Consider the following 16,766-nt stretch of genomic DNA (forward strand, 5'->3'; position numbering starts at 1 on the left):
CACACATTACAGTGAGCCAGTTCCCAAGCTCCCTCCGGGCTCTGCCCTCCAAAGGGTCTGATTCTGCTTCAGAACCTGTATCTGGACCATTTATATCTCTTGCTTTCTGAGACACTGTACAAAAATACTATTTTATTTTTAAATCAAGAAATACAAACATTTTAAACTTTTTTCCCCTCAATCCAAAATAATTAAAGCTTTTCTATTGTATGTTAGCTAAAATGTGGATTAATGTGTGAACTGGACATGTAGTTGAGCCTGAATCATAAGAGCTTCCCCTTGCGCACACACACTCCCACTCCCTCCCCCGGGAGGCAGGGTGTATGGCTCTCCCATTACAGAGATGGACTCATCAGCCTGGTGAGGGGCAGAGCAGCTCACCAGTGAGTGCCAGCCGCACCAGGCAGCCCCGTCCCGCTGTCACCCTGAGCCCCTGCCCAGCCCCGCTGCTCAGAAGGCCTCCCATTCCGTGTCCTGTAATCTCCTTTCTTGTGCCGTCTGTGGGCGAGTGCACGTGAGTGACCGCTCAGCCCCCCCGCACGGCACCCGCAGCATGCGGGGAGCGTGCACCTGCTGAGCGCTGGAGCCCAGGCCTGTTTCTGCGCGGACCTGGGCACGCCTCTCGCCTCATCTGGGTGTTTTCTTATCTGGGAGAGCAGGAGGTGAGGGGTTTGATGACACAAAAGTAATTTGGACCTTAAAATTCTTGGACTTTCCCAAGCCCTTTAGGGGGGGAAGGAACCCATGCTGCTGGCGACAGGTGACTCCTGGAAAAGAAAGAGGGAAAATTATACAAAAACCCAGGGCTCAGAAGGTAATGGGGGAACTTTATGGTTTGCATAGTGAAAGGAAGGGAAGAAATTCCGGAGGAAGTCGTGAAAGAATTGTGGTTACTTTCCCCCCCATTTTCTCAAACAAACAAAAAACAAAAACCCTTAGGAAAGGCAAAATGAAATAAACTAATTTAAGTTAATGCAATAAACTTAAATAAATTTCAACCAAAGTCGCCAGCGCTGGTTGAATTGTGAAAGCTGGGTGATGATCCAATAAAATAGCTTGTTAGTCAGTGGCTAGTTAGGTGTTGCTTAGTTACATTTTTTTACCTCTATAAATAGATAGTCCCTTGTATAGCAGGTGCCGAGAATAGCTGGCCAAAGGCTGATGAATCCATAAGATACGCTTGGCTCCTCGACACTGCTTTCCGCGGAGCGTGGCTCGCCCTGCCCGCGGGTCCGCCGTGGGGGGTTCGGGGCAGGGTGATGTGTGTAGCATTCCTGTGTTTCCACACTCCCGTCGGCGTGAACTCCGTGCTGTACCTGGGGCTCCCAGACCCACATCTGTGCTTGTTTCTTCCAGCTGTTGGTCCTGTGTTTTCCCTGAGGTTCTGCCTTTGTCTCTCTTCCCTGTGACTGTCTGTCTAGCTCCTCCGTAGCCTTACTGCATTTTTCTGTGTTTCACGCTAACTTACACACAAACACATAGACACACAGAGCGTTACATTCGTGGAAGAGTTTTAGATTCTTTGTCCCTAGCGTTGATTGGACCATCTCTTTCCATGTCTCTTAAAATATAAAGCAATCTACCAAATTAAGTTCCATGTTTTTGTTTGAACCTCAGTTTTATTTCTCTCTTATCAGACATTGACCTTAGAGGACAATTTCCAACTCATGCCCTGTCCTTTCATGATAGCTTCAAACTGTGTAGTTCTAGGAAGTGAAGTAAGGTAACAGGAAGGATGCCAGCCCCATTGTATCTGAGATATGCCAGATATACAGGCCGTGACCAGAGCGAAGGTTGGGAACTTACTTTCTCTGTAACATCTACATGTTCACACTCTGCTGCTTCGGGTGGAAGATCTAGGGTGCTCAGTTGCCACTCCTCGGTCCTGGCTGCTTTGTGCTCTCAAGGAAATTCGTCTTGTTGGTGTAATACTGTATTTTGATAACAGAATCTTAGCAGATCGCTAGCACACTGTTGCTTGTGAATAGATGTAGATATTTAGAGAAGGAGCTGTCAGGGGTTCCAGAACCCACAGCCTGAGATTGACTCATGCCGATGAAGCCAGGGGAATGGAATCTCTGGCAGGTTGTCTCTTCCCTTCAGAAGCGCTTGAGTTAAATCGGAACGAATCTGACCTCAAAGCTACAGGGAGTGGAAACAAGGCGCAGATTTTAAAGTGCTCGGTTAACTGGCAGAGGCTCCGGGGGCCTCGTGGAAGACAGAGCACCCGGGGCTCCGTGTGGGGTATCATGACGAACTAGGCAGCCTGGGCCGCAGCGAACTCAGCAGCTTACAGGTATCCCCTCGGCCAGTTCCCAGGAGTTTCGGTCCTGTGGAAGGTAATAGAGGACACGCACACACAGTCCTCTGCCTTCAAGAAAACCAGTAGGTTGGCTTTGTGCCAAATAAAAACCGTCTTTAAGAAAAAGCTATAAAGTAATAATGCCAGCCTCAAGTCCAAAGTAAGAAATCAAGGAGCAAAAAAGAAACACGCATGCACACACAGACAGAATAACTGATAATTTTTCGTATCCCTCTTTTTGTCTATATTTTCAAATCTTAGAATCTTATAGTTCCCATCGTACTGAGAACTTTTTCTTATTTCTCTGCTCAGTAGCGTCTGAGTAATCCACTGGCTTCTGAGTAATAGTCTTGGAGGGGCAGTGTCAAGAGTCCTTTAACTCTGTTTGCTAACGTACTTACACTTGGGTGGTTAGCTTCGCAGAGCTCCTCAGTCAGCTCTTATCTCCAGAGCTTCAGCCCATCACTCTGCTGGTTGAAGCCTTTAGGAGGGTGGTGGGGGAGGGAGGGGGGGAGATTGCACAGGGGTCAGGAACACAGGCTCATTAGCCCAACCAGACACATGTGTCAGAGCCTGATCCGGAGGGTGGCTTGGAACTGACAGGTTTTTTCTCACAGCACAGGGAGCACTCCTTAGTTCTCCGAGACGGAATTCAGCTCTTTAGATCACTAGGCAATGTGTACTGTAGACCCATATGCTTTTAGCATTGCTCTAGGTAATTAAATTGCTTGTGTAATACCTACTTAAGTGGCCAATGGAAATCATCCCTAAATGTGCATTTTCAAGAGGACATTATCAAATTAAGAACCTTGTAATTAATTATCATGTCCATCTGTTCCCAAGACATTGTCTCCAAGAAGATGGCACACAACAATAGTTCGTTTTCTGTTTTTATAGATTAGTCTGTTGGTAGACAAATTTCTCTAATTCAGTTCACTTTTTTGGTTGTTTCTTTTAATTTGGATAATTTATCCAGCTGCTTTAAGGAAAAAAGTAAGATTAAATTACACAGTATATAAAATATGCATTAACATAGCATGGATTTAAACCGTTTCTCTGATTCTTGACATGCTATCATGGTAGCATTCTCTTTGTTTTTAAACACATGCAGAGAAAATTTGGAAATGTATTCGAAACCCTTTCTCAACTAAGAAAAGAACATCTATTCTGTTGCCCTCTGTCACAGTAATTTTTGGCCCAAAAGAGCAAGTCATCTCATAACTAAAAAAGCCAGAGTCTATATTAAACTCCAATGTTTTTAAAACAAAATAGTTGTAGGAATTCCATGTTATTATTGGACGTGTCCCCAGATTGAGGAAACTATGCTTTCCTAGAAATAGAGCCATTGCCCACTGGAGATGAACTATCTCTCTTGTAGAGACTTTAATTTGTCAATAATTCACTTCATATGTGGAAGCCCTGTGCTTCCTATCCTTGTGCCGTATGCCTTTTGTGTTTCACCATGAATTTGACCAGAATCTAGTCTTATTTTGTATTTGTTTCAGTCCTGAAACAAAGCTCAAGACTCTCACTCTGGCTTTCAGTAGCTTACAGTTTGGTCTGAACGGGCCTGGCCATCACCAGACTAACTCTGACTCGCTGAAAGACAGTAACTCAGCTGAATTCCATTACCCTTTCAGTGAATTTGGAAAGAAGAATCCACCACGTGGACCTCGGGGGGGGGGGGGCTTTCCTACCCACCCTCACTGATATTACCATCCTCATGACACGGGAACCAGAACAACAGCTCCAGACAGTTTTGCAAAAATGTATTGTGAAGTTGTTTACATCACTAATAAGCAAATCTAAAATGCTAAAGTTCTAGAAATACCCAAAACACCCCCAAATTTTATAGAATGCATTTCACTCTTCATTTGTGCCTTTCCATTGGATGGAAGTGACAGGGCTTCTCGTGGTTGTGTAGACTCAGTTTGCAGAGGGTTTGGGGTTCTGTTTACCCAGTAGACATTTAACTGTTTCACTGAGGCCCTGGAGGTAGAGACAGCTCATTTCTCTTGGACTTCATACTCAGTCTGCTGTGAATGTATCATACAGACAGCTGCATCTTCAGTGATCTTTTCCTGACTTTGCCTTTGTTTGAAAAGGAAAGAAGTTGTGTCTCATGGCTCTTGTGATGATAAGATCAAAGGGCCTTGATTTCCATAGCTAGATCATGGGTTCTTGAAGACTCTGTGACACTTCCTAAGACATGAGACTGCAGTTTTTGAGGTCAAGGATGCACTTTATATAGTGCCTAGCACAGGTAAATACTCAATAAATACTTTTAATTACATTTATAGATAACCTATAGCAAGCCCTAACATCAGAATCCCATTGTGGTTTTGGCGTGTCCAGGGAACAAGTATTTGAGTGTTTGTCTGTGCCAGGCATTGTGCTACCTGGTGGGACTAAGGCGTAGTCACGGAATTCAAGGAGTTTGCAGTCAGAAGGGAAGGCAAACATGTATAAATCATTACCATTTAAAGTGCTACACGCTTGAGAAGCAAAAGTAGGCAAAAAAAAGAAAAGTTAGCTTGCAGAGCAGGGAGACACTAATTCTCATTCGGAAAACTCAGTTTTGACTTTTGAGCTGAATCTTTAAGAGTGAGTCAGAGATCAGCAGATGGGGATAGAGGAAAGGGCATTCTGGGCAATTGTCGTCATTGCTTTTTAAACTTTTAATATGTCTTGCAACTTAAAACATTCCAATCCCACCTATCTTTATGATTCAAGAAGAATAAAATTCATGACAATTCTTGTTTTCTCCTCAGATGACCTTCCCTTTTTAAGACTGCATCCTTTTTTAAAACATTTTATTACTTTCCTGTTTTCAATTAAAGATGCCTCTCAACTCAGTGTCATATGCAGGACCCCTCAGTACCCAGCCTGACCTACCTCTCTAGCCACGTCTCCTGCAAGCCCCTCTACAATATCCCCCAGTCCCCTTCCCAATACATAATATACTCCTGGTGGGCTCCAACCTAAACCCACTGCAGCCTTTCTTGCCTCTGCGTTAGAATAGGTTCTTCGCTCTTCCTAGAATGTTCTCTCCACCCCCACTCCTCCCCACTTGATGACACTTCGTAGTCTGTGCCCCTTACACCGCCCTACACACAGCATCACCTGTTTGCCTTTGTGCCTCTGGGCAGAAAAGCATGCTGGAAGAAGTGATCCTTGGGGATGAATGGAGGTTTGTTAGTGACATGAGGGACTTCGGTGTTGACGACGTAGGACAGCTACTGCCGGGCGTGTGCTTCTCCCCAGCAGCACAGAAGACATCATCGGTTTGAATCACAATTTGCAGTTGGCAGCCTTGGGGCTGAATTTGACCCACAGATTTGTTTTCTTTTTGCCCTTTTTTTGGGTGGGGGGGACATCTTTAAATTAGTCATCACCGTTTAGACACTGGGAGACTTCACATAAAAATCTGGCCTCTCTTGAGCATTTGGAAGATATAGCAACACTGCCCCTTCATTTTCACACAGAAGGAGTAGTGAAGCCCCGCAGAGGGCAGAGACCCTCTTGGATTGTCTGTATTCTTGCAGGATTCCTGCCCAGCGCCTGGATTTAACTAACTTGGGGTTGGGATCAAGGGACCAGGTATGAATGGAGATTAAAAGGGCAAGAAGTTTAAAGGCATCATGAAGATGGTGGTTCAGGTAACCACTTGGGGTTTGGGGCTGTGTCATTAAGGAGGTATGATCAGGACAAGGCCCAAGCTGTAGAGGAGAGGGAAGGATCTGGGGCGTAGATGTCCCAGTGAGGCTGAGGAGTCGGTGTGGGGGCAGCGTAGGTGTGAGAGAACTGGGTAACCATTGTGATCAGTGAGTAGGTGTTTGACTTGAGTTTAGAGAGTTGTGGCCATCGGAGTGAGTGGCTGAAGTGGAGGGGCAGTCAGGGTGACTGGATTCCAAAAACCAGGTGAGGTCAGGGTGATGAAAATGCTTTTTCCACATAGACATGAAGCCTTCCAGCTTATAATTACGTGAAATGCTCACAGGTGTTGAGTGCTTCTGTGTCCCAGCACTATCCTAGGTGCTTTGCACAAATTAGTTTATTTAATCTGCATAGCAGTCCTATGACATGGGTACTTTAATGATCCTATTTTACCAAGGTGCAGTGGAGGCTTGGAAATGATGTAACTTGCCCACAGTCTTCTGGCTCCTGAGTGGCCAGAGCTCGAGCCTAAGGCTGATGTCAGAGTGCATTCTCTGACACCAGGCCCCCTTGGGCAATGGGTAGGAGGTAAAGCCTCAGAGGGAGAGTTTGCCTGAGAGGAATGCAAACACAGGGGGCTGGCCAGAGGCCAACTTGGAGAATGTCGAGCTCCCTTCCAGCCCAGGTGAGTAAGTAGGTGTGGGGCAATTTGTGGTCTCCCTGGAGGTAACTGCAAGGAAATAGCATTGTCAGGATGAACTAGGCGAGCAGTGGAAGGGGGGGTTTAAGTGGCGCCCTTAGAGGTGATGTTCAGCTGTTGAGTTTGTCTACACAGGAAAGATCGGGAAGACAGAGAAGGCGGTGTGGAAGGCCACATCCCTGGGAAGTAGAGCAGGACTCTGGGGATGCACCTTCCCTTGACGATGGGAGACCAGAGGGTCTTGCACTCCGCTCTGATGACAAGGATGAGAGGCCTGGGGATTGACAGCCCATGTGGATCCAAGTGGACACGTGCTTCCAGGCAGCTGTTGGAGCCCCAGCTCAGCCCTGGATGGCTCTTGGAAGTGTCAGCAGCCCAGGCAGGGACACTTTGCTCAGTTTTCAAATAGGAGCGTAGTCCTGATGGCATTGGTGGTAGTGTTCACCAGCTCCGGGGAGGGGATACGATGGTCCACACCCCACTGTGCTCTCATTTCTGATTATATATTCATATATTGAACACCTCCCTAAACTGAGGGCCAGGACCCTGTGTGTCCCCAGCTGCCACCCAGCTTAGTGCCCCGCTGCACGTATGCATTCGGAAAATAAGTACAAAATAATGACCTGTTTGTTCACAAATGAGCTGATTCCATGTTCCAAAGCTTGTATTTCTCATGCAGTTGACAGTTCTGGCTCTGAAATGGGAATACCTCCTGTTGCTGTGTTAAAGCTTACTCTCCACATCCAAACCCATTCCTCCTCCTTCCCAGAGTGCAACAGGCCCGTTTCCCTCCTGCTTACTCATTCTGACTGGTTCTCTGGGCGTCCCTCACCTTGGCCCCTGCTCTCTCTCTCAGGCCATCCTGCCTACCACGACCTAAGAGAATGAAGGCTGAGAGCCTCTCATTGCGGGGACCCGGGTTGTTAGCAGATCATTGGGCTGAATCAAGTATGGTTTAGGAGGCCTGTTGGATCCCAGATGTCCCATTTCCAGCAGGGCCTTGGGCCCTGGGGTCCTGTCCAGCGCTGTTTCTGAGCCTCTGGTTTTCCTGCAGCCAGGATTGAGTCCCTTGGGAACTTCCCAGCTCTCTTCCCTCACCAGTCACATCAAGGTGGCAACATGTGCCCAGTACCATCGATTTCTCAACACCACACCTGCTTACCGTGGAGTGTGGCCCTAGAAGATAATTTTATAAGTCGTATAGGACCCACATGGGCTTGCAACCTCCATTTTCCTACAGTCTGTACCACTTTTTCATTTAACTTGGCACCTTAATGTAAGTTTCCTGAGCCACACACCAGCCTTGAGGGGGGAGCGGAGTCATCGGCCCCTTGAGGAAGCTGGGAAGAGGAGAGCAATAATAACCACCTACTAAGAGCTTGCAGCGGACTTTATTCCTATCACTAATACCAGGAAATGCAGAGGAATAACTGACCTGATCGCCTTCAATTTAAACCTTCCCTGTATCAGAGCACATCCTCCAACTGCCCTCCCCTCCCCTCAGGGAAAAAATATAATAGCAAAAAGCGCAGTGATTTTGCTGTTGTTTCTGGAGGGAAAGTAAAGAATATGCCATTTCTGGCTGTGCAGGTGACAGCTCACCGAGAACAGGGAACGATGGCTGCTGGGAGGAAGTGGCACCCTCGGAGTGGGCCATGTGCTTGCTGGGCTAAAGCACGCGTTTCCCGCCTGCCTGGGCGACATGCAAGGAGACCTCCCAGGAATTCGCCTGCGAGAAGGGGAAGGAGGGTTTGTGACTTAGAGAGTAGTGAATCCCTGCTGGGGAGACATGAGAAAAATGACAACCCTAAGAAACTTCATAGGGAGGAGTACAGTTTTCCATAAGGGTAGCTTGACCCTCAGGTGGTCAGCCTACTTCTTTTTAGATGTTTTATTTGCAGCCTCCTTCTAAAACTTACACATTCCTAGAAAGAGCTAAGAAACTTAAGTAGTAGAAAGAGAGTATATCAGATTTAATTACAGTTGGAGCTATTTTTTGTGGAATAGGAATGTCTTATGTGTCATTGTAATCTGCATCCCTGACAGTTGTTTCATCAGTACACTGTGGAATCCTCATAGTACAGTTGCTTTGCCCTTTGAATTCCTTGTTTCCTGGCTGGCAGGAGACCTCCATCCCACCTGAGCAGAATGGGTTTTGAGTTATAGACAGTGGTTCTCCACTTTTAAAGGGCTCAAGCCCTCGATTCAGTTGCAGAATAAATCCAGTGTTGGGAGACATCATTTGCAGGGGACGCCATGGAGTTGTTTTTCTTCCAGGAGACGGCAGGGAATAGGACCTGCTTGGGGAACATGAGGAGTCCTCCAGATTTCCTCTCTTGCAGGAGTTTACTGCGAGGGATGTTAGAATAACATTTACCCTCAGCTCTGCATGACGCCCACCTTGGGCACATTCCAGGGCACCCTGTGCTCACTCACTCCTCCCCCCACGGCCCCTTCTAGCAGCTCCCTATAGTCATCCTGGCAGAACAGACTGTCAATTCTTTTCCTTGGGCATGAAGACAGGCCTAGCGATACAGAGACGCCAGTGTTGGGCATATTGTTTCTTCTCCTGCATTGCTTGGTCTTCATTCATAGGAAAAGAAAAGGAAGGTAGATGTGTAAGTATACTCCCCCCCAAAAAACAACCACCACCAAGAAAGTTTCAGGAGAAGGCCCATCGTGAGCTGGGTCTGAAGGTTGAGGTTCTTGGGGACAGAGAGGCTGCAGCGTGGAGTGTGAGAGGTGGCGTGCTCCAGGGACAGAGTGCAGGCAGCGAGTGGGCAGGGATGAGCTAGAATCGCACCGTGGCTGTGCTGGGAATGGGGCTGACAGTAAGAGAATCGTGAGATTTTATAGTTAGAAGAAAGCTCATTATGGTCCAGCCATCTCATTTTATGGCAGAGAACAGAGCATCCCAAAGTTTAGGTGGCTTGCTAGTGGTCACACATGTTCTGCTGGACGATTGTGTTGGATAGTAAATTAAGTTGTGCATTAAGTTGTGCTTTTCTTTGCTACACCTGTCTCACAGGAGGGAGTCTCTGTTGTAAATGATCGAGAGCATGTGCTGATAATCCTCGTTCTCATTAAAATGTTCAAACTAGTTGACCTTAGCTTTTTCCAGTGGAAAGTGCAAATTAAACTGTGGCGCCCGAGACCCTGCACCTCCAGGAGCGAATTTCTCAGTGGGTCCCAGGTTCCATTCAGTGGAATCTCCCGAAGAGCTTATTGTGCAGGAAGATTCTGGAGCCCTGACCACACTCGCAAAAAAACAGTCTTTGTGTTTAGCACGTGCAATCTGCATTCCAGACAAATTCCATAGTCATTCCCTCCACCCGCTAATTTTGAATAGCGCTGCACCTATTAGCTCTTTGTCTAAAACTTGTAAAAATAAAAAACTATAAAGACCATGCATGGTCTAACCTCTGGCTTATTAGCCGTGAAAGAATGTTTATTCTAGATTATTGCTCAGATGCCTTTATCATTCACTGTTTTCAATTACAAGGCAAATAAGACATGTCCCCTGCACTAGGGGAATTCACAGGAGAAAAAGTAGGATTTTTATTTTGTAGGATGGGCAGCTATACTCCAGGAGCACGGTACCCAGGGGTACTGTCGAAGGTCAGAGGAGGGAACGGTAAGCCTGCCAGCTCTTTGTCAGAGGTGGCCTTGTCAAGTGGGTGGTCTTAGGCTGTGTGGAATTCACCGGGGGAGAAAGAGAGGCAGGGATTCTGGGCGGGTGGACATCTGAGCTGGGCCACAGAGTGATAAGGGGCGCAGGGAGGGTGGGTAGATGGAGCAAATGGCATGTTGCCATTGTTGCTCAACTGTAGGGCATAAGGGGGAACCGGTGGAATCTGGAAGCCAAAAGATAAGGAGAGACCGGACTCGAGGCAGCTTGTAAGCTGTGCCAGGACTCTGGCCTCTGGCCTGCCAGGGACCGCCTGTGTCATCCAGGGAGCAAACGACATGAAGGCGAGAGAAGTTTGCACTCCCTCTCCTCCAGGAACCAGGCAGCAGGGCCTCCTAAGGAAGGGAGTGCCCTCTAGGGGCTGAGATGACTCCTGAGTGCTGTTACTCAGATGCCCACTGAGCGGAATCCTTGCCTGTTCTGGAGGAAAAAGACAGCTTAACCCACCCACCCGGCTGCAGCCGTGATTACATTATGCAAGCGTTTACTGATAGGCTATCTCGACTGGTCGTTATGTTAATATTGAGGTTACCATTAGAGTCTTGATTTTTCTGGCAGATTGCAAATACAGGTTGCTGCTTGTTTAAAGTTAAAAAGCCCTTAGCCCATCTATTGTATGATTCTGTGTATATGAACTATCCAGGATGGGCCAGTCCATGGAGACAGAACACAGGTCAGTGGGTGCCAGGGGCTGGTGGAGGGTGAATGGGGAGTGCAGGGTTTCTTTTCGAGGTCATGAAAATGTTCTGAAATTAGGTGGCAGGGTTGGTTGCACAACCCTGTGAATATAAACCACTGAATTATACACTTAAAAAGGGTGAATTTTATGCTATGTGAGTTTCATCCCAATAAAGCTGTTATTTAAGTTTTTACTTTTTTAGTTTTATTTTTAATTTTTTAAAGCCCTCAGCTTTTCTGTTTCTAGGTCTCATGGAAATAGCCCATCCTAAAGTGTGTTTTTTTAGTTCACAGTATGGAAATCTCACTGCTTTTCTTCTCACATAATTTTGTTTTGTTTTATCCGTCTTCTATTCATCCCCATTTCTGTCTCATTTAAAAAGAATCGACTTAACAAATACGCGTGGTAGACCCAAAGAGAGCTTGTGCGAAGATGAGCACTCGAGTCCCCGCACGGCAGGGAGGGAAGGGCCGTGAAAAAGTGCGGCATTATTTGAGGTTGGCCCGGAAGGACAGGTGGCACCTAGACAGACAGCCGGAGGCGAGGGCTGGAGGAGGCGTGTGCGAGGGAATCAGGCGGGTGAGCGGCAGAGACAGCCCAGCCGGGGCTGTTTGGAGACCAGAAGTGTGACTGTGGCGCGAGGCAGGTGAGGAGAAGCACTGCGAGGGGGGACGGTATGTGGGGGAGAGAGGGGGGACGGTACGTGGCCCAGGGTGTCGGATGTGAGGCTGAGAACTGACCACCCCACTGAGGCCTAATTGAAGGTGCTTTACGCCAAGTACAGGAGCTGAGCCGTAGGGTGGGCGTGGCGGAGTTTGGGACTAGGAGAGACGGGTGAGTGGGGACCCAGTTGGAGCCTAGGCACTGGGGGGGGTTCAGGCGGGAGGGGGGGTGACGCCAGTTTAATGAGCATCTCCCCTCCATGTGTTAGCCTGCTCCCCGCCACAGGTCCAGGCTTCCTGCACCCCCGGGCTTGCCCTTCACTCAGCATTGGGGTAGGAGGTAGGAGGAAGACTGGGGCGGTGGCGGATGCGGGGGACAAAAATAAATGAAAATGAAGAGAAAGGGGGGTGAGGACAAGGTGTAGTTTGCACGCTTAGTTCTATAATTCAGCATTTCCTCTTCGAGACTCAGTAGAAGAAAAATCTATCCTCTTTTAGTGGAAAATATAGGATAGGAAGTCTTACTTAATTTCAGCTCTATGCCTCCCTGTTCTCATCTGTAAAAAGGAAGACTACCTACCCCCAGTGTTGGTAAACTGGAGAATCTAGAATAATTTTATCGAAGGCTTTTAAAAAATACATTGGACTCACCTAATTTGTAGGCATAATGAATTTCCTTGACAAGTAAGGGTCATGATGGTGTCCCCCATTTGTTACCTGGGAGAGTGAATGTAGACATACCTGTCAAGAGGTAATTCATGTGAACTGTGTTATGTTGAACTATGTGAAATTGCTATTTGACTGTTTAAAAAAAAAACAAAAAACTGTTTCATAAAGTTTCAACCCCATAGCTAGTTGCTTGACAGATACCTGCCATGAGCCCAGACTTGCACCTTGTCTGTAAATTCTTTCTATATTAAGGTGCTAATGATCTTTAACATCTCCTAATCTCAAGTTCAGGGGAAGGTGTGAGAAGTCAAAAGATGACACCAGGTCGGGGGAGGGCTTGCCAAGAAAGATGCAGAGAAGCGGAAAGGTGCTGGGAGGACGCCAGCAAGCAAAAACCAGGGCATCTGAGTCCTTAGGTCTTTAATGTGCAGTCATTCTGGTTTAGAAGTGAAACTTAGCAAAAAGGGTTTCCTTTTCTAAGTGGGGTCATAGGCAGTTTTATGCAGTTTTAGGTCTCCTGCAACATGCTGGAGACAACCTATGTGAGTTTCTAGGAAAACAAGAGCTACTTAAATGTTGGGACATAGATCGAATGTTTAAAGAGGAAAAAGAAGACTTAGACTTAGTTATGGTTCTCAGCTTGGCATAATTTCTGACAGCCTAGCAGAGAGCCAGGCACATAAGGGCACACACTGTTCAGTGAAGGTCACTGAAGGGTTCAAGGACAACATAGGAAGATACATTTTTTGGTTGATTGCACACTCGGTGTTTAAATGAGAATGATTGGAACACATCAGTAGGCAAGAATGTGAATCCCAGCTCTCCTTGTAAGAATCTTTCATTGCAATCACACCCAGATATTGGGATCAGGGCGTGGCCTCTCAATACTTAGCGTGTGAATTACAATCAATGTAAACAGTTTATTGCTGCTGTAATGCCACAGTGTTAGGGTTATGTGCTTGGTACTACAGTGGCTGGGCAGATAAAAATGAAAGACTTATAGGATAACCTTACTAGGGACTAAAAGCCCAGTTCATATTGACTCAGTCTCAGAAGGTGACAGCCCTGTAGGAATACAGATTATACATCGAGAGCTCCCAGCTCCACTCACAGAAAACAGATATTTATTTTAAACCATTGGCAGAAATACCATTGCAGCAAAACCTTAATTATCTAACACCATCTCCTCCCCGGAATCCACTATAACTGTCCCCCACGTGGAAGAAGCCTGAGAGGGCCGGCCTCGGTCATTGACACCTTTCTTGTGGCTTTAGTGATCTTTGGTGTGAATTTTAATTTCTATTTGTTTCCTTTTAGTTCTACAGTTAACTAGAAATGTAATTAAACCTCTGGACCTGATCACTGAGGTTCTCGTGGACTCCAGGAATATTTTAGTTTATTAAAGATCCGAAGAACAATAGAGGAGCAGAATGATCACTTACACAAGGAGGGGCTAGAACAGAAGTAATGATGTGTGAATAGTTCTTCCCTGCGGGGAATGTCCCCTTCTCCTGCTCTTGACCCGCACTGTACGTTAACACCCACGTACTTCCTGTAGGACTGTCCTCTCACGTCTGCCTACCTGGGAACTCCCTCGGTCACCCTCTCCACCCTCTGACCACACTTCGGTCCCCAGGAGATCCAGGGCAGGCGGCTCGCTGCCCCTTCCCTGCAGCACGTTCACGTCCTGACACCCTGCTGCCCCGAGCCTCTCGTCCCCGCGTCCCGTTTCATTCTGACAGATCGGGTCAGGCAGCTGACCACATTTTCCTCCTCTGATTTTCACCTGCCTCTGTTTTTCTGTGTCTAGGCCAGTCTCAGCAGAGCCGAGTCGTGGGTGCGAGCCGGCAGAGCCGGCTTGCAGGCCATCGCACACCTCGTTCGCGCGCGTAGTGAGAAAGGCACACGCAGCTTAGAAGACCCCCCTTTACGTATAAAGAGCTCCTCGGCCTTCAGCCAGAGTCTGCGTCTTTGGTTAGACACAGTTACAAATTAATTCGTGCGGATCAACATGAGGGCGCTACTAGACACAATCACACTCACACACACACAAAAAGAAAGACTGGAAAAGCAGTAACTTAAGTGTTGAAAGAAGAGCCAGAAAAATCTCAAAAATACCTGAAGGTCAGCAACAAAGCGGCAACACCGGGCCATTGAACTCGGGAGCACTCCTTCTGTGGTAGCCCGTGCAGGCCTCACTGAACGTGAAATATATGCAGATCTAAGTGGCCCTGAGTCATCAAGAAGATGTTATGCTCAGTACTGGTCTAGTTAAGTAAGAAATGAAGTAATGCATTTGGGGAATATTGCTGTTAAAATGGTCAAAGTTTAAAATCTGGGTATTTAGACGAGCCTTAGTTATGTGGAATACCCGCTCCCCACCCCCCAGTGGCACCAGATAAACAGGACGGTGCCATGTAGTGGGGTCAGTGTGCCACAGCCGCTTTGTAGGCTCCCAGCTTCTATGTTGTTTATTCATGGGGTTTTCCTTCCCTTTTCTTTGGTTTCAGATGCGAGTGTCTCTCTGGCTTATGTGGTTTCCCCGTGTGTGAGGTGGGATCCATTCCCCGCATAGTCTCTCGTGGAGATGGGACACCTGGAAAGTGCTGTGATGTCTTTGAATGTGTTAATGGTACGTGGGGTCTCTTGTTCTCAGAGAGTGTACATTTGTGCAGGAGGAGGAGGGAGGGTTCAATCCAGCTGTTTTTGCCTTTTATATGGCAGGGAATATACTCAGGGACCTGATGAAGCTCCCTCAGAGAGGTTTGGTTACGGTCCCAGCATGCGGTAAAGGGCGTTAGGGGATCATCATTCCATCCATCAGAAAAGGAAGCTCCTGGAACCTGTGATCATGTTGCTCCTGTCCTCAGGAGGCAATGGGTGGAGCTGACACCACATGGGAGCTACCACAATCTGACACCCAAAAGAGGTTCCACTGGGTTCAGTTTCCCTGCTTAGAGAGGACATCTCTCACCAGCGCGTGGTCACTAGCATTGGCCTGCTTTCAGTTTGAGCCCTGTGGCCCAGAAATAGGATTCTCCAGTCACAAGATTCCTTCAAATAGAAGCCACCTCTCCCTTTCACCCTGTGTGAGAGGGTTTGGTGTTTGGGGGCAGGGTGTTCATTGAAGGTAGATGCTAGAAGAAAGGAGAACCTAAAACACGCCCCTCCGTCAGAATTTTCAGAAGGAAATCAAAGAGGGAAACTCAAGTGAGATGTCAGTAATTGTAGAGCGTGGCTTCGTCAGTGCCTGGACTCACAAGGAACATGAAGATGGATTGGGACAAATACAAAAGTGCACGTATAGAAACGTCCCTACCAGCTACTGCCTGTAAGAAGTCAGTTCAGAAGATGGCCTGCCCTCCTCCAAGCCTCCGCTCCCGCTCCCCACGGGCAAGCTTCTATGACAGTTGAGTCCTGTAATTTTTAGACCAGTGGCCACATGTTGTTTTGCTTTGCTTTGAAGAAATGCTTGCAGAATGGCTTTGTGGTTAAGAGAGAACATAGACAGGAACCAAATGACCTCAGTTTTCCACATCTGTAAAATGGAGTGAATAACAGTAAATTGAGGTTTTGTCTGCAAAGCACTTGGAATTGTGCCTCAGGAGCAAATAGTGTTATTATTTCATATTCCCACCGTCTGTTCTCATCCAAAGACACTGTTTGGGACATTCCAGGGAATAGAAAAGGCGAGGTGAGCTTCCCGACTTGACCTTACCACTATGAGCCCAAGTGCAAAAAACGTTCCACGTTCATCTGCAGATCTCTTCTTGGTGCTTCTCCACACCCGTATCATCCAGCCGAGTGTTCTGTCTGCTGAGCACCAGCAAATGGCCAAGCAGACCTTCTTTCTTTGGTACCACTGCAGTTTAATTGATTGTAGATGATTTTCTGTGAATATTTAATGTGTCCCATTTGAGACAGAACTAGTCGCTCCTTGCCCTGGCTCCGAGCACCTCAGAAGTGCCCTCTTCCAGTGCTCAGCACCCTGCAGGTATGCTGTCTGTCTCCTAGAATCTGAACTGCCAGGGACGGCGGCCTGTCCTCGCGTTGTGGATCGTAGCGCGTGGGCTGCCTCACGGAGGACACCCGGGTTTTGTTGGGTGCGTGAGTGAGTGATCCGATTCAGACTGTCTTAGTTCCCTCTGGAGGTGGCTGTTTTGATACCAGCCCACAGAGGGCTTCTTTGTGGGGATGCCCCATCTTTTACTGCCCTACACTTTAAGCTTAAGTCATTTGTCCCCTGGAAATACCAGCTCTGGTAACAGTGCACTGCTGTGCCCCCTGGATGGCGAAGAGGAGCGAGTGCCTTTCTGCTTTCCTTGCTTCTTGGTTGTAGGAACCCAAGTGTCGTGTCTTGCTTCTCAGGACATGAACTTTACATCTCTCACCGACGTGATGTGACTCGG

The 16,766-nt window shown here is 47.4% G+C and overlaps 1 protein-coding gene across 2 annotated transcripts in view; it reads left to right on the forward strand.

Moving 5' to 3' along the window:
- CRIM1 (cysteine rich transmembrane BMP regulator 1) overlaps positions 1 to 16,766 on the forward strand; it is a 165,753-nt gene that overhangs the window by 84,335 nt on the left and 64,652 nt on the right. For both annotated transcript variants that reach the window (XM_087823471.1, XM_087823470.1), the window contains exon 5: positions 14,868 to 14,989. In XM_087823471.1, coding sequence (XP_087679597.1) covers positions 14,868 to 14,989 — 122 coding nt within the window. The remainder of the gene's footprint in view (positions 1 to 14,867; positions 14,990 to 16,766) is intronic.

Source organism: Miniopterus natalensis, chromosome 13 (assembly GCF_054644295.1).
Source record: "Miniopterus natalensis isolate mMinNat1 chromosome 13, mMinNat1.hap1, whole genome shotgun sequence".
NCBI classification, from domain to species: Eukaryota; Metazoa; Chordata; class Mammalia; order Chiroptera; family Miniopteridae; genus Miniopterus; species Miniopterus natalensis.